The sequence below is a fragment of the Drosophila busckii genome, chromosome X, assembly GCF_011750605.1.
Source record: "Drosophila busckii strain San Diego stock center, stock number 13000-0081.31 chromosome X, ASM1175060v1, whole genome shotgun sequence".
Taxonomy (NCBI): Eukaryota; Metazoa; Arthropoda; class Insecta; order Diptera; family Drosophilidae; genus Drosophila; species Drosophila busckii.
In genome coordinates this window covers 21,040,103-21,062,773 of record NC_046608.1, presented here as the reverse complement: position 1 = coordinate 21,062,773, position 22,671 = coordinate 21,040,103, and the positions used below count along the sequence as shown (strand labels likewise).

The window sequence follows — 22,671 nt, the reverse complement described above, 5'->3', positions numbered from 1 at the left end:
AATTGAACTGAATTTGTTGTTGTTTTGTATTCTATTTAAAGCCATATGTATGCCAATGCTAAAAACAAAGCAAAAAAATAAACTAAAAGGAAGAGACGAACACACAGAGCAAATATAAATTCTTCTTGCTGCTATTTTCTTCTATTTTTTTTTTTGTTAAAATTTCGAAAATGTTTTGAAATTGTTTTCTAGTTAGGAAAACTTTTTAGCAAGCAGCGTTTTGTTTTCAACAGCAAAAGTTTACATTGCGCCAAGTATACGCCCACGCATATATAGATATATATATATATATATACATAATCTGTAGCTGTATCTGTTAGGCATAAAAACATTTTAATGCTATGAAACAATTTTAGTTTTCAGCTTTAGCTGCAAGGCAGATTATACACATATATATATATATAATATATTAAATGCGCATATTTTATATATTGCTATAGCAACTGTAGCTGTAGTTGTAGATTTAACTATTTTGTCTGCCTGCCTTGGCTTTGCCTTTTGATTGTCTGTTGTATTTGCCAATATATTGCTCATACGCAGCGTTTGCCAGCGTCATCGACAGCTTACATACATATAGACTAGCTAGTTGCATTTAATTTTAGTTTAGAACTAAATTTCCGCAAAACTCTGTATTGCTTTCAATTGAAATTAAAATGAATGCATGAGTAAATTTAGAATTGATATGATTGAGTCAATATGTAGCAATTGGTAAACAAATGGAATGCATAAAGATTGATTTGTTGCGTTTGCTTTAAAGTGGAGAAAGAACATTTCGCTTTGATTAAAGTAAAATATGCAGCTTTAAATTCAAAGCTGCTGCTGCTGCTAAATTAATTGGCTTCAAGTCAATTTATAGTTCATAGATTTATAATATATTAATAATATATTTTTTTTACATATTTTTAACATAACCTCTAGCAATTTATTTGGCATTAGGCAAACAAAAACAAAGTTTATAATAATGCAGGGCTGCTAAATACACCGGTATACATTTGTTGGTGGCCCTGGTTAACTGCATAGCGCCTTAGGAGACAACACAAATGGCAAATGGCCGTCGGCTATTTGATTTTATGCTTTGCTTTGCCTTTCTCTCTCTCTCTCTCTCTCTTTTTTCCTCTTTGCTATATCAACTGGAGCAAAAACTTATTTTTAAAACATGCATTTGAAATTCCAAGCGGCTCCGTTTACAACGCATACACGCAGCCTACAACTGTGTGTGTGTGTATTGGTGTGCGTGTGTGTGTGTGTTTCTCCAAGTGTTGCCAGTGGGCGACGCTTGCAGCCACTGCCTGCTGCTGCTGCTGCTGCTGCTGCTCTGAGCAATAAACAACAACAACAACAATTTAGTTAACATAATGTTTTTTTGGTATCCATTTCGATTTCGGGCAACTATTTTTAGCCAACGCGCCCAGATACAGACACGATCGCCGCTCTCGCTCTTGCTCTCTTTTGTGCAGCTCTCTCTCTTTTGTTAGAGAGCGGCGGCGCCATACACTTTGCCACTTTGGCTGAAGGACGGGCAGGTGGGCGGCATGTCTGTGTGTGTGTATGCGTGTGTGTGTGATTCTGATATCTGTATCATTCGCTTGGCCTAACTCTAGAATATAGTCTGCCGTGGATCGTCGGACCGTTCAGTCTTTTGTGTCGTTCAGTATCAACCGATTCGTGTGATCGACAGCAACGCTCACAATTTTTTTTGCCTTTTTTTTCATATTCCTTGAAGGTGAGTGGGTTGCTGGACTACCCTACCTACCAACCAAGCAAGCAACCAACAAAACGAACAACGAAGCATAAAATATAAACATAAAGCATAAAACATAAATTGTTAAAAAAACAAATGCAATCCAAAAAAAAACAAACTATAAAAGGAGTTTCCCTCTCAAAAAAAAGTTTAAAACAATCAACTTCTTTTTTTTTTTCTGTTGTTGTTGTTGTGTGCAATTCATTTTTTTTCTATAAATTTTTTTAAGTGTTTCAAGTGTCAACAAAATATACGACAAGCCAGCGCTCTAAGGATATATACACTACAAACAAAATACACACACACATATGCAGGCTTTTTATATATTTTTTTGAAATTTATTAACAACTTTTTTTTTTACATATTTTTGTATTTTATTGAACGCAAATGCTGCTTATGTAAGCCAAATGCGTTCAACTGTTTCTGAGTGTGTGTGTGTGTGTGTGTGCGTGTGTGCGTGCGTGCAAAAGCTATAAATACATATAAATATATACACACATGTATATATATATGTATAGTACAAATCAGCTAAAGCTAAAGCTTTGTATTATTTTCTTTTTTTTTTTAAATTTGTTTCAAATCTTATTTTTCGACTCGTACAAAGTGCTACCAAAATAGAATTGTGCCACACACACACACACACGTACGACAAATGCACGCATATATGCGCATATATTTAATATATATAACTATATGTATATGTGTATATTTCTCAACTTTAGACCAAAGAGCAAAATAAATTAATTCGCAGTCGCAGACAAATCATTAAAGTAAAATGCAAAAATATATAAAAATTCAAAAATTTATATATATAATAATATTTTCAATCAAGTTAAAAAATATAGCTAACAAGTTTTAATTTAATATGCATAGCAAAAAATTGTGCCAGCTTTGCTTAGTTGAACTAAAAATGATTTTTCTACATATACATTGTATATGTAAATCATTTATAATTAGAAACAATTTATAGCGCAACAAATGGCTGAAGAAAATTCATTTTCCAAAAATGTTTGTTCAGTTTGCTTAAAACTTTAAACAAGTTAGAAGAGTTTGACCCATTTAATTGTTAGGCAATGCCAATATCAAAGTCGAACTATATGAAGTATTTGTAGTTTATGATTTAGCCAACATTAGGTTAATGCGTAAGCAAAGGCGCTCTCACTCTCTCTCTCCCTCTTGCGCGCGCGCGCTCTCTCTCTCTCTCTGTGCTGTGTAATTGGATATCAATGAGCGCTAAAACAATAACAAGCAACTAAGGAGCAGGCTGTCCCGCTCGCACAGTTTAGCGCACAAACGTTTGTTAGAGCGTGAGCGCATGCTCTGCTACTCTACCTCTCTCTCTCACTCTGTGTGTGTGTGTGTGTGATCGACAGTGCCTCCCATATACGGAGCGTGTTCAGCTGTGGCGTATACGTAATTATTGCGCATACGCACTGTGCTGCAAAAAAACAACAACAAATTTAACATTAACTAGACAGCCATTTATTTTGGATTTATGAAGCCTGTTGATCACCCACACACACACACACACCATACATATATATGTATGTGTAGCTATATAAAATGATGTCATAGCAGCCAGCTGCTGTCAGCTACCTTTGTATACGCTACAAATCGTTTGATTGTTCGTTGTTTTTGTTCTATTTGCAGTAAATCAAAACACAAATCAAAATGGCTGATGATGAGGTGAGGTGAGTATCGGCTATACATAACCTGTAAAAAATCCAGTGCTAACTGCTTTTCCTCCCCCCACTTGCAGTTAAAAATCTACAAGAGTTTTGTGTGTATTTGGGGCAACGGCAACGGCTACAAACAGCGCTGGACTTGTAACTAAGGTAAGTTCAATAAAATCTATAAAAATGCTTTAGGCTTACAAAACAAACAATTGCAATTTGCTTTTACAGTGAAGAGACAAGCAGCAGCTTTTTATTTGATTGTCGACAACTGCAGTGGATAAAGAACAAGTGCACAAATCTATCTATCTATGTTTATTTGTAATCGATTGTCCAAAAGTTTGTTGTCCGTTCTTTATGCTGTGTGCGCTGTGCTTTGTCCAATTTACTTTACTTCTTTTATTTTTCAAAATATATTAATATTAATTTATGCTTTTCTTTTTGCAGAAAAAGGCAGCAGCTGCGCCGGCGCCAGCGGCTAACGGTAAAGCAGCAGCGGCACCTGCAGCGGCGGCACCTGCAGCAGCCGCTAATGGCAAAGCCGGCAGCGGCAGCGCCCAGCGGCCAATGGAAAAGCGCGGCCCCAGCAGCGGCACCTGCTGGCCCGCCCAAGGATCCCAATGATCCCAAAGTGAAGGCCGAGGAGGTACACTACACACACCGGTGTACGTGTGGCCGCTCTCACGCACGGCGGCATTCGCCCAGCATTATGTCCTCGCTCCAAACTTGAAAGTCTGCCCTCGCCCAACTCCAAAAAGCAAAAAAAAAGAAAACAACAAACATCACATCTATGTGTTTAAATGTTTTAACATTCGCGATAGCCAAACTAATGCGCAAAACTTTTTAATTCCTGTTTGTAGGCTAAGAAGGCAAAGCAGGCTGAGATCGAGCGCAAGCGTGCTGAGGTGCGCAAGCGCATGGAGGAAGCCTCCAAGGCTAAGAAGGCCAAGAAGGGTTTCATGACCCCAGAAAGGAAGAAGAAACTCCGGGTAAGTTAACATTGATCTCGCTTTTGCGCAAACGACAGCTGCTTATTATGCTGGATGACAGTCGATCGTTAGTTATCGATAAACAGTAAACAGTGCGCCATTGCTTTACAGCATGTTAACTTAACGCTTGCAAGCTTTACAGATTTACAGATTTACAGAGCATGTTAACATGAATTCTCTTTGCTCTGTTTGCAGTTGTTGCTCCGCAAGAAAGCCGCTGAGGAATTGAAGAAAGAACAGGAACGCAAAGCGGCTGAACGTAGACGCATCATTGAAGAACGTTGCGGCAGCCCCAGAAATCTCAGCGATGCCAGCGAAGGTGAGTTCATTATGGTCCACACAATTCGAACGATTTTCAACGAAGTATATAAAGAACAAGCTATAAATAAATAAACTAGCCGAAAGTAATAACACATATATATATATTCTCATATATGTGAAAATAAAAATAAGCAGCAAACTACGAAATTTGTTTGCTGCTTATTTGTTAATAACTTTTTGTGTGAAAAAGTAAAGCATAAAATGAAATTAAGGCATAAACATTAAATTCTACAAGAAGCTCATCTATCATATAAACACACACACACACACACACATACAAAAGTAAAACAAAAAAAAGTTGCGCTATACACACACACACACACCTACACCTACGCACACTCATTGTCAGTCTATTTTTTTTTTTTAAATATATATTTACTTATGTCTCTTTCTTTCTTTATCCATTTTACCCCTACCCTCTATCTGTCTGATATATCTATATATATAATACACATCTACACACACACACATACATATACAATACGCCCATGTCCAAATCTATATATGTATATGTCTGTGTGTTTTTGTCATGCTGCCAATTCTTACGGAATCCACATATACACCACCCACACATGCTCATACGCACACACCAACACACACACACACACATACACAGAAACACTGAAATCTCTGATCAAGCAACACTATGACAGGATTTGTAAATTGGAGGACCAGAAATATGATCTTGAGTATGTTGTTAAACGCAAGGATGTTGAGGTACACATATACACATATATATTAAATAACTTGCTCTCTGTCAAATGAAACGATAACTATATATCAAAATCAAAACCCCATATATATATATATATATATACATATATATATTACTTAACGCTTAACTATAGCAGCAAAACCAAAAACAAACAAACAACAACCTTCTGTCAGCAATGTCTCTATCTCTCTCACACACTAGCTGTCTATCTCTATCTATTCTTCTCTCTCTCTCTCTTTCTCTATTATATATTTCTATATATATATATTTAAAACACTGACTCCTGTATAATACACTTAACTGTCGTACAATTTAACCTTGTACAGCAGCTATATACGCTATATACATATGTTATATATGTTATATAGTATATATATGTATAAAGCCAACACACACTACTCACACACTTAAACCACAAACAACAAATTAATGATAAAATGCCCAAAAGTCGAAGCTATAACCCCCCACAACTGTAATTACAACTCCAGCTTTTAATTATTTCTGGTAATTACTTTAGCTCTCTCTGTCTCTGTCTCTGAGACTGCTTAGGTCAAAACTCTTTTACTTTGGGAAGTTGTTCTACATCTACCACACACCCATTCACACACACACACACACAAGCAAGCACACACACTTACACACACACAGTTACACTTAGTATGGAAAAATCTCAACTACTGGCAGTTCTCACAAAGTACTCAAGACATTTTGCACAATTCGCAGATACACTACAAAAAGTTTGTCAGGATTATTACAATAAGATACTCAAATTGGAATCTGAGAAATATGATGTCGAGCACGAGGTAGCCAGAAAGGAATTTGAGGCAAGCGTTCTCCCATTAACTATTCTCTCACACTCTCTTTCTCTCTCTCTCACTCGTTCTTTGTAGTCTGTGCGAGCAAACGAAACAACTACAAACAAAAATTACTTTCAAGCAAAATTCTGAAGCAAACAATTTGCTTTGTATTATCTTTTTTTTTTTGGTAGTCTTTGTTAATAATCCAATACTTTTTGCATTTGTCTCTGTCGCACACATTGATTTTTGTTGCCGCACTGCCAACAATATATGAAAATATAAAGTGCAACAAAAACGCCAATTGGCGTACAATTTTCTGCTGTGTGTATTTTTTAGTCGTAGCCTCAGTTTAGTAGATGAACAAAAAAACAAAACGTAGATAACCCAACCAAAACAAAAAAAAAACCTATACTATGTTTTTTTTTTTGATACATTTTTGTATTTTGACCAGAGACCTCAGTCAAAATTGTTCAACAATCGTATTTTGTTGAGCTTTTGGGCAATTAAAAAATTTTTTGGCTATTAATTTTTAACCCTTGTCAGCTTCAGGTAACGCCCTTTTGGGTGTGAACCGAAACTAATCGCAGTCGCCTTTACTAAAAATGCAACAATATATGAAATATATATACGAATTTTTTGCTTTTTGTAGCTTTTTGTCAAAAGCTTGGCTACTAAGTATTTTGTTGTACACATTTTTACGTAATTTTTTGTATTTTGTGCCAAAGCTTCTTACTAAACACACAGCGAACAACGAGTAACGAGTAAACAAACAACGAGTAATGCGTAGGCTCAAACAAAAGCGAGTATATTTTTATTATTTAGGGATACACGAACAAATCTCTCACACACCACAACAAAACCAAAACTCATGATAAAAACTTTACTTAAGCGCACTACACTGAAAAAAAAAACAATTCACTGAAAAACAAAAAAAAAACTGAATTTATATAAAGAAAAACAAAGCAAAGCACCTTATTATGTATTTATGTATATGCAATTTTTGTAGGTGATAAACTAAATAACTGTCTCAATATTAATATTATAATGTATCTACTTTTCTTTTTCTGATACAATCAAAACCAAAATGAAATACAACGCGCGTTTTTTCTCTCTCTATCTCTCTCTCTCTCTCTCTCTCTATAACTGTCTGTACACGAACACAAACTAAAAAAAATACACAACTATCTATTCCTAACTCTATCTATCTATCTCTTTCTTAATTGCGCAACCAACTGCGTCTCTTTCACACACACACACACAAACACACGCGCGTTAAAAACAAAACGAATATATTATACGTTAATCGATCGATAACGATAACAGCCGAACTGCAAACAATATGCAAACAATATTGGCAACGTCTTTACAGTTTGGAAGGCGATAAATTTGATTTAGAGCACGTGCAGAAAGTCAAAGCACAAGAGGTAAATTCCAAATCAATTTCTATTGCCATTGCACCCACAAAAAGAATTAAAATAAAATCAAAGATATATCTATCTATTTTATACCGTTATACACCTACAAAAAACACAAAAGTGCGAATGCAAATTTAAATAATTGAAATCAATAAATACAATACAGCAACAACAAATATTTACAAACAGTAACAATAATCAATTTTTTGATCGTAATCTTAATATTTAATTTTTTTACTGCTGCCCCTTTGATATTTTAATCAAATTTTTTGACTATTTTTTAAGTTCTTTTATTGTTTTTTTTCTGCGCCATACTTCTGTTTTTTTTTTTTTATCTTTCTTTCTGTCTTTCTAAGCCTTAATTTTTGATATTGTTCTTAACCGCGCTCTGCCAAGAAACAAAAAAAAAAAAAAAAAACAATAAAATATAGAAAATTATTAATCAAAGAAATTACAAACATATATAAAAAAATTTTTGCCTATGGTCATATATATAAATACTATATAATGCGCACGATGCTAAGCAAAATCGGCGCGCGTGCTTTGAAACGGGAAAAATAAACGAAATTTCCCAATTTCCCAAAATACCAAAAACAAGAAATAAATTAAAACCAAAGATACCATAATACCACCACCATAACAGACATTTCTAAGACCTTAAACGTTGCGCCCCCCATTAAAAAGTAAATCAAAATCAATATCAAAATATTTGAAAATCGTTAAAGCGAAAATCAAAAATCTTATCTCGAACACATAACATCTAATGAAGCTGCAGCGACTGCATTAAAATTGTATCGATAAACAAAATCTATAACAAAAACGACTTTTGAAAGTTTATCATGCATTATAAATTAAATAAGTTAACTAAGCTAAGTAGTAATGAGTCAACATAAAAAAAACAAACCCAAAAACCAACTGTGTTTTTACAGGCGAATTGCAAGAGATTTGCGAAGAGTATTACGAGCGTATGTATATTTGTGAAGGCCAGAAATGGGATCTGGAATACGAAGTCAGGAAAAAAGACTGGGAGGTACTGCAACAAAATTTAAAAACAAAACAAAAAACAAAAAACTTGGACAAAAATACTGTTATGAGTAGCAAATGTTTTTTTGAAATGAATTTTGAGTTCTTGCATCGAAACAAAACAAAAAATTGAGTGTTGATAATTATAAATATGTATGTATATGTACACAATCTGGTGTATGTATGTGTATAATAATAGTTTAATTGAGTTCGATTTATTATTATTACTAGAATTCTTGTGTCTGTTTCCTTAATTTGCTCACTTTATACGTATATACATATACAACAAAATGAAAAAAAAAACAAAAAAAAACAACAACAAAAGAACATTTAAATGTTTCTTAATTCTTAACTACTCTTTGTTCGAATAATTCTATACATTTTTTTTCGTCTACAAAGTTTTAATGCCGTTGTTAATCATCAACACACACACACACACACACACACGTACAACACACACATACATACATATACATAGTGGAGTTGTCGATCGTATCGATAACATTTGACAGCTCTATTCAATACATTCACAACCACAAATACAGACAAATCAATCAAAGTGTTTTTTAAATTGCCGCACTGCAACCGCTGGCAATCGATTAATTTAAATTAACTTTAAGCCAATCAGTCGTATCGATAACAGTTTCAATCTCATGACATTTAAACAAGCTTTCAACTGCAAATGCCAGTTAACCACAGTCTGGCCTTGAGGCTTAAGTCCTCATCAGTCAGTCACTCAGTCAGTCAGTCTGTCAGTCAGTCAATCAAACAGTCTATTAGACTCAATTAGCCAAAGTTTTAAAATAGCAATTTTTCAAGCAATGCAGCTTGCTGCACTTAAAACACGCGCACACATGCATACACACACACACAGACACACACACACACAGACTCATGCATGTGTGTAAGCACTTTTAGTTTCACTTGTTGAAAAGGCTTAAGTAGCGACACCAAAGTAAACTTGACTTGCAGCAACAGCAAACTGTTAGCTATGCACTTTGATTACACACACAGACAGACACACACACGAATACACACACACATGCACATCTGCACCAAGAACTTGAGTTTAACAAACAAAAACTGTTGCTGACTTTGTTTTGTGTGTGTTTTACTTGAATTGAAACTGAATTTATATTACAAATATTTTTATAAAATAATTTGTTTGTTTCGCTGTCGCGTCACTTACATACAAACACACACAGACACACATATATACACACACATGCATATGCAGGCGCCTTAAATGCACGATGCGCACAAATGTAGGCAATAGTTTTTTTTTATATCAAGCAGCATGTGCATTTGTCAAAGTCACACACACACACACACACGCACATGAACATACATCGACAGCCTAGCAGACCTGCATACATGTATACCCTACCTTTATATATAAAAAAAAAAAAAAACAAAAATAAATACCTAAATTCCAACTCTTAAGCTCGACGCACTCTCTTCAATATATAACTGTAAACTCTCTCGCTCACACACTCTCTCTCTATCTATCTATCTATCTAGCTGTCTAATGACGCTTGCTTTTTGAATTTAAAAAAAGTTAAAGAAAATTATTTTAACAAATTTTATTTGCAATTTGAGTAGCATACAAAGCCAAGCGTCGAATTACTTGTGCATAAAATAAAATAAAATAAAATATGTTATGTAGTTGAAATTAATTGCGAACTGTGCTGAGGTTAGCCAGAGGCGCTTTAATCAGCCTTAACTGCTTTGTTTTAACCGTCACATCACCGATATGTAAAATCTAAATAAAAGCAAAGTGTCGTTAAAAGGCCAAACAAACAAACAAATTGTTAAGTATATACGAAGGAAAAGCAAAACAAACACAAAACAAGCCAGTTAGCGAACGAACAATCAATCAATCAATCAATCAATATGTTATATGTATGTATGTGCCTAAAGCTGTGCAGTACCTCAGCCCAACCAGATCCAGTAAACGTACGCTCTTCAATTGTTTATATATAAAACTATGTGAATATCACACACACACACACACTCGAACTATATGTCTCTCTCTCTCTCTCTCTCAATGTGTGTGTTAGCAATAAACAAATTATATAAATGAAGCTTAACTCAAGCAAAAGTAATCGGCATTTGGATGTTATGCTGTTCTCAAAAAAAAAAAAAAAAAACAAAACAAATGAAAAAAAAGAATTTTTTATAAATAATAAAAAAAAGCAAAAGCAAGCCTAGTTAAGCCCAGCACTGCAGCAATGTTAATGCCACAGCTTGCATGCCCCACACACACACACATACACACATAGCTCACACACGCACAGACACAGACAGCGAAACGCATGTGTATTGTGATTGTGGTCATATAATTATATTTATTTAAATATTGCAAAAACTGCGCGCCGTAGACTGCCGTTAGCTTTAACACACACACACACACATGCATGTGCCTATGTGCATGCATATGTATGCAAACTAACTGTACATATTTGTTGTGTATGCATGTCTAGTGTATAACTGAACTTTTGCATCTGAGAGCAAACAAAATAAAAACAAAAAGTACTTTTGTCCTCTCACCTTCCTCTTGAACCTTGTACCCCGCTTTAACTGCATTTTGATTTTGATATTTAAGTAGACTTTAGTTAAAAAAAAAAAAAAGAAATGTGAATTTATATAAATGTTAAACATAAGCAATGCCAAGCTTTATTTAATACGCATTTTGTGTTTCAACAGATCAACGATCTCAATGCCCAAGTTAACGATCTTCGTGGCAAGTTGTAAGTATATCACATATTACTATATATAGCACGCTGAACTATAATGTTTATAAACTTTTAGCGTTAAGCCAGCTCTGAAGAAGGTCTCCAAATACGAAAACAAATTCGCCAAGCTGCAGAAGAAGGCCGCTGAATTCAACTTCCGCAACCAATTGAAGGTCGTCAAGAAGAAGGAATTCACATTGGAGGAGGAAGAGAAGGAGGTACGAACAATAGCAAGCAAATAGCAATTTAATTGAAAAGCAAGCATTGCCAAAGTTTTGCTTCAATTAAAAAAAAAAAAGATTTATTAACTTTGGCAATTGCTTGTGCCCTCTACAGTAGATATCTATAACAATTGATTGATAACATATATCAATGCATTATGCATATCTACTGTTACTTTAACGAACTTACTTTTAAACAATACTTATAACTGGTAAATTGAAACTCGTATCTTGAACTTGTACGCGCCCATATAGAAAAAGATAAAAGATGCCTCCTCTCTAAAGACAGCCAAAAAGTGTAAGAATGTGTAATTGTGTGTGTTTTTAAACTAAGCACCAAAGTTCACACACACACACTCTTCCTTTCTATCTCACGCTCTTTCACACACATATGTCTCCACTGCCATATTTGTTAGTATGTATGTATGTAGTAGTGTTTTCTTGTAGTGCCCACAGCACCAATATCTCTTTGCGTCCAACTGTTTGTAATTGTTAACGAACGCGTTTATTGTGAAGTTTATTTATTCATACAATATTTTTTGTCTACCCCTGCAGAAGAAACCCGACTGGTCCAAGGGCAAACCCGGCGATGCCAAGGTAAAGGAGGAGGTTGAGGCCGAAGCTTAAGTGTCCACGCCCACGTAGTGTCCACTGTACCCGTGACTCCCGCCCTAAACAATAATAATTCAGAATTCAAATGCGCAATAAATATATATAATTATATATCTGAAGCATACGTGTATATATAAAAAGAAAACACCAAAAGTCTATAACTACCTATATACGAAATATATAAATATATATATGTGTATGTCTCCAAAGCAAAACAACAACAGCAACAACAACAACTATCAGCTTTATCAGAAACAGTAGAAAAACAAAAATGAATAATTCACTTCAAGGATTCAATACAACAGCCAAACATCTGAACATTTTGTTGAATTATTTATTATATATTTCATTAATTACAAATTCTATTTTTTAATGTAAATTAAATTAAATTACAAAAAAAAAACTCCACACACTTATTTAATTTTAAGTTTTTAGGTTTGCTTTTGTATTCTGCACATATATTCTTCTCCTCTCCTCCCGCTCGCTCATACCGCCCCCAAGTAGCGCGCCTGCTGTAGCACTCTGGCAACCATCAACGGCACCACCATCAGCAAATGCAATTGGCTCAACATTCTGGTTCTGGTTTTTTGGTTATGGTGCTTCTCTGCTTCTAGGAACAGGCCCCCGAGACGCCGGCACCCGCTTAAAGGATCTACAGAATGCTCCTGTCTACATTTAATAAGCCTTTGCGAAGCACAATATGTTTTAAATAAATCTATTTCTTTATACAAATCAAATGTTGCTTCTTGTGGTTGGGCGTCGTTTTTTAGCTCCTGCTCCTCCGTTATCCTTCCGATACAAAAAGGACATGCATTTTTGAAATCCTGGCTATCAAATCTATCGAATTGCATACCAGAATATGCTGGATTGCACAAATATATTTTGAGCAAGTTCGTTGCTTAAGTCTTTTTTTTGTTTACATTTCGTATGGAAATTTTCCATGCAAATTGTTCGTTTTTTATCTCCTGCTCCTCCGTTATCCTTCCGATCCAAAAAGGACCTACATTTTCGAGCTTCTGGGCATCGAATCTATCGATCTGCATACCAGGATATCCAGGATTGCAGAAAAAAATTTCTTGAAAAAATTTACAGGGGGTTGGTCGCAAAATGTGGCCCAAAAACACAAAATGTCCTTTTTCTCGGAAACTGTAAGGACTACAAGGATGTCCTTTGGTGTCCAAGTAGTGCTCCTTGAGAGCTTTCAGAATATTCCATTCAAAGGATAAAAGTCCTTACAGGGGCGGAGAAAATTAGCATTTTCCGTATACAGAAAAACGTCTATATCTCCCGTATCCTTGCCAGGATCAGGACAAAATTGATGTCAAACGATTCCTTTTTAAAAGGACTATCAGCTGGGTGAAGGACATCCGGATCGTCCTTGTAGTTTCGAAGGAAACACGGATTTTGTGTTCTTTTGGCCACTTTGCTCGCGCCCTGTGGCGAAAATTTTCTAAGTTGATGGGTAATTAGATGACCCCATTCTTTTTTGATGCAGTTCGATAGAGTCTCGTCCTGTGAGTCCCGGGAACCAAAAATTTTTGAAATGCGGCAGGATACGGCCGAGATATGGCCATTTTCTCTAGAGGATTGCCAGTGCTTTGCAGCCCTTTGGGGTATGCAACGGATCTTTTCGTTGGATGCAATGTTATTGTACAGGGTCTGGTTGTTGTCTCCGCTAATATTTCATCTTGAAAGTATGCAACACTTTTTTGTATTGCAAGTGTTTTGCTAAAAGTGTTGCATACCGCCAAGGGCTGCCAAGCACTGGCAATCCTCTAGAGAAGAGTGGCCATATCTCGGCGGTATCCTGCCGCATTTCAAAAATTTTTGGTTCCCGGGACTCACAGGACGAGACTCTATCGAACTGCATCAAAAAAGAATGGGGTCATCTAATTACCCATCAACTTAGAAAATTTTCGCCACAGGGCGCGAGCAAAGTGCCCAAGAACACAAAATCCGTGTTTCCTTCTGGAAACTACAAGGACGATCCGGATGTCCTTCACCCAGCTGATAGTCCTTTTAAAAAGAAATCGTTTGGCATCAATTTCGTCCTGATCCTGGCAAGGATACGGGAGATATAGACGTTTTTCTGTATACGAAAAAAGCTGTTTTTCTCGCTCCTGTAAGGACTTTTATCCTTTGAATGGAATATTCTGAAAGCTCTCAAGGAGCACTACTTGGACACCAAAGGACATCCTTGTAATTTTTACAGTTTCCGAGAAAAAGGACATTTTGTGTTTTTGGGCCACATTTTGCGACCAACCCCCAGTAAATTTTTTCAAGAAATTTTTTTGTGCAATCCTGTATATTCTGGTATGCAGATCGATAGATTCGATGCCCAGGAGCTCGAAAATGTAGGTCCTTTTTGGATCGGAAGGATAACGGAGGAGCAGGAGCTAAAAAACTATGAAATTTGTCCTATTTCCCCGCCAATAATAAGTCACTTGTTTTTTGTTTGCAGATAAATATATTATTTATTAACAATTGATTTAATTTATACTTATAAATAAATTTGCTGCTAGTTCTTATAAAACTAAAATAAAAATGCATAGTTTTAAAGTTCACTGAGAAGTTTTTGATTTATTAAGCATAAATGTAGATTAGTTGCAACAACTACAAATATAATTACAGTTACATATACAATTATATACATAAGTATATATATATGTATATATATATATCATTATATATATACATAATGTTAATTGCAATTAATGTTTCTCAAATTGAACACAATAAAGCTCTATATAGGAGAATGGAAAATGTTTTTGTTTACACACATAAATAGTTTTAAGATTTGATTTTTGGTTGAGCTTGCTGCTTAAATATTAAATAATGACAAGCTTGTTTGCGTGCTTGCTGCGCTCTCTCTCACTCTCATTTAAAAATACTAAAGAGAAATACTAAATACAATTTGTCTATCGATAAATGTGTGAATGCATTTGAATGTTTTCCGTACTTTTTTCTCTGTGTGGAAGACCCCAAACGATTGTATTAGCAGTTTTTAACGAATATATCGTACGTTGTAGTTTTTAGGATTTACGCTGCTCCTGCAGCTGCAGTATATGCTCTAAGGGCTGCGGCTTCCCATCCTTATCGATTAATGCAGGCTGGACAACGCCATCCTGACGCAGTTGTTCCAAGAGCTTGACCAGCTGTAAGGCTTCATACTCCTGCTGCTCCTCAGACATTCCCTCTAAAGGATTACGCTTAGGCTGCTCCACACAGCCAAGCACAGGATTAACACAAGCCTGCTGTTGTTTGTATTCCTCCGTATCGCTATTCTCGCTATCCGAAGAGTAATCCGTGTTTTCCACACGCCGACAGTCTAGCAGACCACGCTTGGCAAAGAGTCCGGCAGCATTGCCATAGCCTGTATACTTAATCATGCGTGCTACATTCTCCTTGCACAGCACAAAGATCAGTTCGGCGGCAAGATCACGCAGTATCATGGCAGGCAACGTAAGAAAGCGGCAAAGATGATTACGCAGCTCCGTGCCCAGCTCCGGACGCTGACTCACATCCTTGAGAGGCGGCAGTATCTGCTTACGTAGATAATGTCGCATAATGCGATTGCTGCGCGCACACTTAACCAGCACAGTGAGCACGGGCGAGAGCAGCTCCGGCGAACTTGCTTCCAGCTGCTGCTGCGCGAGTCCTTGACGCAAATAGTCCAGCAACAACTGTAGGCAACGCACATTGCGCTGCTCAAAACAGTTGACGTCATCGCTGGCATCAACTGGATTGCACTTTATCAGCAGCTCCACCAGGCAACTGCTGTTTATGTTCGTCAGCAGATTAATGGCATGCGTTAGCACGCCACGCGATGAGGGCTGGTCACCAAAGTGAAGTAACAGTTCACGAAGCACGCGCGTCAATTGCAAGCACTGCAGCTCCTGCTCATTGGGACTTTTATCCGTGGTGCTGGTCAGCGTAAACAACACCTTTAGCAGCTCACACAACAGTTGTTGCTGTTCCTTGCTCTGCAGCAGTCCGGGCTCACTAAGCTTTTCATCCAGCCAGTTAGTCATGTAGGTTAGGCCACTCAACTCATTCTGCAAACGCACGCGTGCTGTGGTCTCCAATGCTGTGAGTAGAAACAATAGCTTCATATCATAGTACTCCAGCGTTGTAGGATAGCGCATGCTGCTGGCCAAACTCAGCCGCTGCACTAGCGCATCGAGGCCATGTTGTCGCAAACACTGCTTGCGACAATCTGCGCTTTGATAAACCAAATTACATAAACACTTTAAGGCCTCAGCTATAATTTCTGCCTGCTGCGCGCTGAGCTGACGAAGTAACTCCACATCTGCCTGCGCATCTAGGCGTGCCAGTTGTAGCAGCGTTCCCAGCTCCTGTTCAATGTAATGTGTCTGCAAACTAAATTCATCCCGCGTCAAAATTCGAACTGTATTTAGACATAACGCATGCACTTTTTCCAGTTCCTTATCCTCCAGTATACCAAATATGGCCAGCCACAGCTCATGCCATTGGTTGTCAGTATGGAAGCTATCGAATACCAGCAGCTCTGCATTCTGCGGTTAACATTAATTAATTGTTTAGTAATTGTTTGCGCCCCCATCCCTTTTACATACCTTTTTATTAAATTCATCTAAAATTTCAGCTATGTGTGCGCTTTCTTTGCGTTCCAGGCGTTTTAGCTGCTCCGCTTCCATGTTGATGTCCACTGCCCGCCAGCGCTTAGTGCGTTTGTTTCTTAATTGGATTATGTTTGGTTTTTTTTTTTTAATTTAATTGTATATATTAATTCAATGTCAATACTAAACATGTGCTAAATAATACCAAACCAAAAACAAAACTAGAGTGACCATGCGACAAGATACTGTAAAATACTTGTAGCTGCTAAGCTAACACGTTATCGATAACACACTGTTTGCTCTTAACATACTGCGTATATACATACATATATGTATAAATGCAATCACACAGTTATGTACATACATACATATACAAATGATACTTAACTTACTCGTTACCAAGACAAGACTCGTTACAATTTTACATTTAATCCGTTGCACTTTTGCCAAACGTAGCGCGTAAGTCGAATATATGTATGAATATAGTTTATTACAAAAAATAAATATTTAGTGTATACAATAGCATTTTTTTGTTTGTGTAAAAATATAAATATTTGTATGTATGCTTGTAGAGTTGAAAATAATATTTCAAAGTTACACTTGGTTTTGATTTGTTTATGCTTAAATTTAATAGTTTGTTTTTCGAAATTTTGCAAATTACATAGCAAAGTAGTCGACAAATTCGACGGATCTACGACGCCTATAGCAGATTGGATCCAATCTAACTGGCTTCCACTTCTTCTTTTTCTACAAAGAGTACACGTAAAATACAAGTACACAAAATAAAAAAGGAGAAAGCACGGAAAAAAAGAAAGAAACAATAATAAAAACAATTAGAAATAAATGCAATGTAAACATTATACATATAGAACACAAATATATATATATATATATACATATGTATGTGCATACATACATATTAATGGAAATGATTTAAGTGCATATTTTGCACAGTTACATAAAATAGTTGATTACACTATTGATTATTATGCGCTTCAAATGCATGAACATGTCTTAAAAACCGAAACAAAAATTAATATAAATAGTTAGGAATGAAAGCAGTCTTAATTAGCATACAAAGTACAATCACTGGTCACCTGGTTGAGCATGCAGAGACATGTTCACACATGTAATGTGAACGATAAATGCATTTTTATATGAAGCACACAAATCAGGCATTATAGACATACATATGTATGATACATACATTAAATGAGATTTAAACATAATATCAACATATTGTTTGTTTAAAAAAAATAAGAAGGAATGTGTTTGGAAAGCCTCGCAGCATGCAAATATTCTTACGCTTGCGCTGTGCACACTGGGAACACTTTAGCGGGAATAGAAAGAGCAACAGCATAGCGTACGCTGTTACTCTTCTCAGCATAGCGTACGCTGTTACTCTTCTCACTGGGAAACATACAGTAGTAGTAGCAGAATGCGTACACAAAAAGGTAGTAGGAATAGTAGCAGCAGCAGCAGCAGCAGCAGCAGCAATGTGTGTTCTCATATAACAAACTACAAACAACAGCAACAACAATTAATTGAAGTGTAACTAAACTGTAGCGTTGGCCGGCGGCTGTGGGGCCGCTGGCGGTATAACATTCGGTATGGCAACAACACAGGCGCCAGCACGTGGCAATGACATTGGCGCCAGCTCATTCCAACCATTGCGCACCGGATCATATTCCTCCACATTCTTCAGAGCATGATTGCCATCATAGCCGCCCACAACAATCAGACGATCGCCCAACAGTGCACATCCAATAGCATCGCGGCCCAAGGCAAGGGAACAAATCTAAAAATAGTAAGCGGTAATCGTTATTAACTGGAAGTCTTTTCTTAACTGAGCGATCTTACCATAGTCCAGGTATCTGTAGCTGGATCGTAGCGTTCTACAGTTTCAGTGCGACAAACCATCGGATTGCTGGCTGGACAATCATGTCCACCCAAGGCATAAAGAAAACCATTTGCCACAGTGACCTGCAGAAATTGAGAAACATGTACAATACAGTAAAATCCTAACAGCGCGGACAATTGAATTGAACTTACGCCCACGCCACCACGTCTACGATTCATTGGCGCCAGCAGTGTCCATTTGTTGGTATGAGGGTCGTAGCACTCGATAGAGCGATGACAAACAGAACCATCACGCCCGCCCACAGCGTACAGGCGACCACTCAGGACAGCAACGCCAGCAGTGGAACGCATGGAAGACATGGGTGCCACATAGCTCCAGGTACGCGCAACTGGATCCCAACTGTTAATAAAGCAATAGATGAAAGTTTTTTAAATATGCTAATAAACGCTTACCGCTCCACCGTGTTGAGATAGCTCCATCCATCATGACCGCCCACAGCGTAGAGCGGTCCCTCAAGTACAGCAACGCCCAGGCCATGACGTGGCGTAGCCATAGGATTAAGTGGCGCCCAGGCCATAGTATTCAAGTCCAAGCTTTCTACAGTGTTAAGCGTCTTAAGTCCATCGCGTCCGCCTACAAGGATAAGCTTGTCCTCCATCACAGCGGCGCCGAATTGTAGACGCCTTCCAGTCATATGCTTCCAGGGCGTCCATTTGTCCAAGCGCGGACAATAGATTTCAATGCAGATGGCGCCCTTGTGTGCATCCATGCCGCCCACAGCGAGCAGTCGCCCAACTGTCGATTTGCGTGGCGTGGTGCGTTCAGTGGCAATGCGTGACCGCCGCTCTGGCATAAGATGCCACTTGAAGGCCTCCATCACAAGCTGTTGGCACTCGGCAGCACTGGATACAGTCTCCACATGATCCATAATGAAGGCAGGCTGCAGCAAGGGCAAGCGCACCAGCGCTAGCAGCTCAGGTATATGCTGCTCCCGTGCGGGAGCATCATGACGCACCCAGGTCATTAGACTGTGAAAGACATCTTGTTCGGATGGCACATTGAGATCATCGCTGCTCAGCAACTTGCTCAGCTGATCAGAATTCAGTTGAAAGAACTCCTGGTTCTGGCACACCTGCATAAAATACTGACACGTGTATGCTTGCGCCAGCCGTAACAATGTCGTGCAGCTCTGTTGCTCTGCAAAGAACGCAAATCCCAGGCAGTTTGATGGATGCAGTTGGCGTGCGAGAAAATTGCAACAAGCCGTGACCACAGAATTCAATTGCAACAAACAGGCGGTGGCCAGCAGCGTCTCCACCGTATCCTCGCGCAGCTCTATGAAGCCAGTATAACAATATTGCACCAGCAGCTGTAGTGCATCACCATTCACATCGCCCAGCGTCACTTCATGTTCTTTCGTTTCGCGCAGCGATCCAGTGAACATAGCTGAGAAGTAAGCACTCGATGCGGATAGCACCAAGCGATGTGCGGGCACACTGCAAACAAAGAAAATAGTACATTAAATTGTATTCATAAATATTTTGTATGCGCTTTTTGATTTGTTTATCAATAAACAATTTACATTATGCATATTTACAAACTGTTCCCAAAAGAAATCCGTTACAAGCTATCGACTGTGCTGCTCAGCTGACAAACAAAAATACTAAATCGACAATCGATGAATGTTATCATTTTTGCCATTCAAATGATAGATAAAAAACAACCTTATTTAGATTTGTATGCTCAACTTTATACTAACATCACATTAACTTGACAAGCTGAATAACAAAGCAAATATTATATATGTATATATATACACACATATATATTTTTGGAGATACAAACCTATATAATTATTTAAAACGTATAATTTGTATAAGAGCTTATTTGTGCTGTTATTTCGTTTGTCAAGTTAATTGACGTTTATGTACATATATGTAAATATATTATTCATAATAAAAAGCATCAAAGATAATTATAGGTGTTAATTAGAAAAGTAACTCAAAGTCACCAGAAATTGAAGCCTATTCTACTCCGACATTTATAAAAATTTCTCCTAATATATAAACAAATTTTTAGCAACAACTTCATGTTATTTATTACTATTTTTTTTTTTAAATATTTTTGTGAAAATGTTATTGCTGTGACCCCAAATCGATATTTTGGCATGGAAAGAAAAGAGAAGGCTTTGTTTTCTCGCTTGTTTCGGTAAATCAGGCTTGCTTGAAGACTAACTGGGGAGAAAATCAAGGGGTTTTAAAAATTCTCTTCTTTCGCTGCTTACAGAAAAATAAGAAAACGAAGAAAGCAATTAGTGGACAACGACGCGCTTTGCGTTTACTGTTGGCTGCTGAAATTGCGTTTCTGCAGAGCGCGTAGCTATTGTTCTTAGTGCTGCGCTGCCAATTGCGACAGAGAGAGAAAGAGAGAGAGAGAGAGAAAAAGACGCACAGTGAGAAACAATGGAGGCTAGCGAGTGAACTGAACAGACTCGAGAGCTGAAGTGAAGGTCAAGTTGCCATATGCCGGATGATAAATTTGCGAATGAGCAATGGGTATCGCGGAAAAAACCAAGTGGGTCCAGTTCGGTTTATTTTTGGCCATGTTCCCAATTAAAGCGAAGCTGACCCTACGCCTATAACTTTTGGCAAGTGCTGGGTCAAGGGAAAAGACTTAAGTGGACTAGTGAACATTTGCAAAGAGCAGTCACGTTTCCTTGTTTTCATTATTATAAACTATAGTTCTATATATGTATGTATGTACATATAAGTTATTGATCATTTAATAATGCTTAATTAACTTCTGAGTTTGTGCGACTCTAATCAAAGTGTATTTGAATGTTGGAATGTTGTTCAACATACCGTTTACCATCGATGGCTGCAATGAGCACCACATCACACAGCTGCTGACTGTCCACATAGAGTTGCATGCGTTTGAGTACGCTGTCGGCATGATCACGACAGCGAAAGAATTCATCCTGACTGCCAGCCGAGTTTAAGCTGACCAGGGAATAATCTCGTGACAGCGACTCCAACGTATTCTCTGCCAGCATGGAGATGTGGCCCGAAGTCGAAGCTGTAGAGTCGCGACTAGGGCTCTCTTTTTGCTGATTCTGATTGACATTCACCGAAGACATTTTTAAAACTTTTCACTTGCACTCGAAAAAAAAATAAAGGAATTGTTCATTGGCAGTACATGTTAATTATAGGTTTTGTTGCTCAAGCTTTGTTCCGTTCTTTCGTTCTCTCTTCGGGCGCAAGCACGTCTGCATTAAAGCGCTCGATTTTACTGACTGTTTGGGCTTTGTTGTTGTTATGGCTTGTGGTAATCTGTTGCTTTGTTTCGTTGCACTTGCATTTCTCGCACACGAACACACACTTATGCACACACACACACACACACACACAGATACAAATATTGATGTGTGCGTAACTCCAACTATTGCAAATTTGCAGCTGTTTAACGGATGGATGGGAAGAGTGCAGCTTGCTGCCGCTACTGCTGCTGCTGCTGTTTCGTTTCCTGCAGACAAAGAACTTTTACTGCGTTCGTTGCTTTGTCTCTGCTGTCAATGGTACTGCCGACTGCGCAGCCTTCTTTTTCACTACAACACAGGAAACACACATTCACACGCACACACGCTTGCACACTTACACAGCTGCACATGCATAATTGCGTATTGTAACCGATTTTCTGTTTTGTGACTGCGCATAATAAGCACAAAACACAATTATATACATACAAACATACTCGCGCTTACACTATTGCCAATAGCACTCAACTTAGTTTTCTTAATAACAATATTGCACTAATAACAACAGCAGTTGCTATACTCTTCTACAGTTGTTTTCATTTTGACAGGGATGCAGTTACTGCTGCTGTTAACTGGTATTGCTGTTGCAGCAAATGGCATTCAAAGCTTGACTCTTGTTGCTGAGGGCTGCAACAATTTCATAATCTTCCAAGCTAC

The 22,671-nt window shown here is 37.6% G+C and overlaps 3 protein-coding genes and 1 long non-coding RNA gene across 14 annotated transcripts; 2 read left to right on the top strand and 2 right to left on the bottom strand.

The window, feature by feature from the left end:
- Positions 1 to 1,602: 1,602 nt before the first annotated feature.
- On the top strand, positions 1,603 to 12,361 carry LOC108606535 (troponin I). Of its 11 annotated transcripts, none has more exons than XM_017996725.1 (9): positions 1,603 to 1,723; positions 3,392 to 3,427; positions 4,275 to 4,403; positions 4,599 to 4,722; positions 7,560 to 7,660; positions 11,381 to 11,424; positions 11,486 to 11,627; positions 11,886 to 11,928; positions 12,186 to 12,361. In XM_017996725.1, coding segments are annotated over exons 2-9 (600 nt in total). In that variant the 5' UTR covers positions 1,603 to 1,723; positions 3,392 to 3,412; the 3' UTR covers positions 12,188 to 12,361. The 11 variants fall into 11 exon arrangements, with proteins under 11 accessions (XP_017852214.1, XP_017852213.1, XP_017852206.2 ...); XM_017996724.1 differs by lacking the exon at positions 7,560 to 7,660 and adding an exon at positions 5,341 to 5,441 and having other exon boundaries at positions 1,604 to 1,723; XM_017996717.2 differs by lacking the exons at positions 7,560 to 7,660; positions 11,886 to 11,928 and adding exons at positions 3,862 to 4,060; positions 6,163 to 6,263 and having other exon boundaries at positions 1,605 to 1,723.
- On the top strand, positions 3,499 to 3,705 carry LOC108606537. The gene is made up of 2 exons (XR_001915458.2): positions 3,499 to 3,576; positions 3,646 to 3,705. It is a non-coding gene; the product is annotated as an uncharacterized LOC108606537 (long non-coding RNA).
- Positions 12,362 to 14,964: 2,603 nt separating the features above from the next.
- On the bottom strand, positions 14,965 to 16,954 carry LOC108605637 (synembryn). Its single transcript, XM_017995420.2, has 2 exons — positions 16,838 to 16,954; positions 14,965 to 16,777 (listed from the first exon to the last, which is right to left on the bottom strand). Exons 1-2 carry the CDS (start codon positions 16,916 to 16,918, stop codon positions 15,275 to 15,277), a joined length of 1,584 nt encoding a protein of 527 aa, XP_017850909.1. The 5' UTR covers positions 16,919 to 16,954; the 3' UTR covers positions 14,965 to 15,274.
- A 473-nt stretch (positions 16,955 to 17,427) lies between these two features.
- Positions 17,428 to 22,423, bottom strand: LOC108606944 (kelch-like protein 5). The gene is made up of 6 exons (XM_017997499.1): positions 21,563 to 22,423; positions 19,154 to 20,197; positions 18,893 to 19,100; positions 18,701 to 18,823; positions 18,402 to 18,638; positions 17,428 to 17,587 (listed from the first exon to the last, which is right to left on the bottom strand). Exons 1-6 carry the CDS (start codon positions 21,835 to 21,837, stop codon positions 17,498 to 17,500), a joined length of 1,977 nt encoding a protein of 658 aa, XP_017852988.1. The 5' UTR covers positions 21,838 to 22,423; the 3' UTR covers positions 17,428 to 17,497.
- Positions 22,424 to 22,671: the final 248 nt, after the last annotated feature.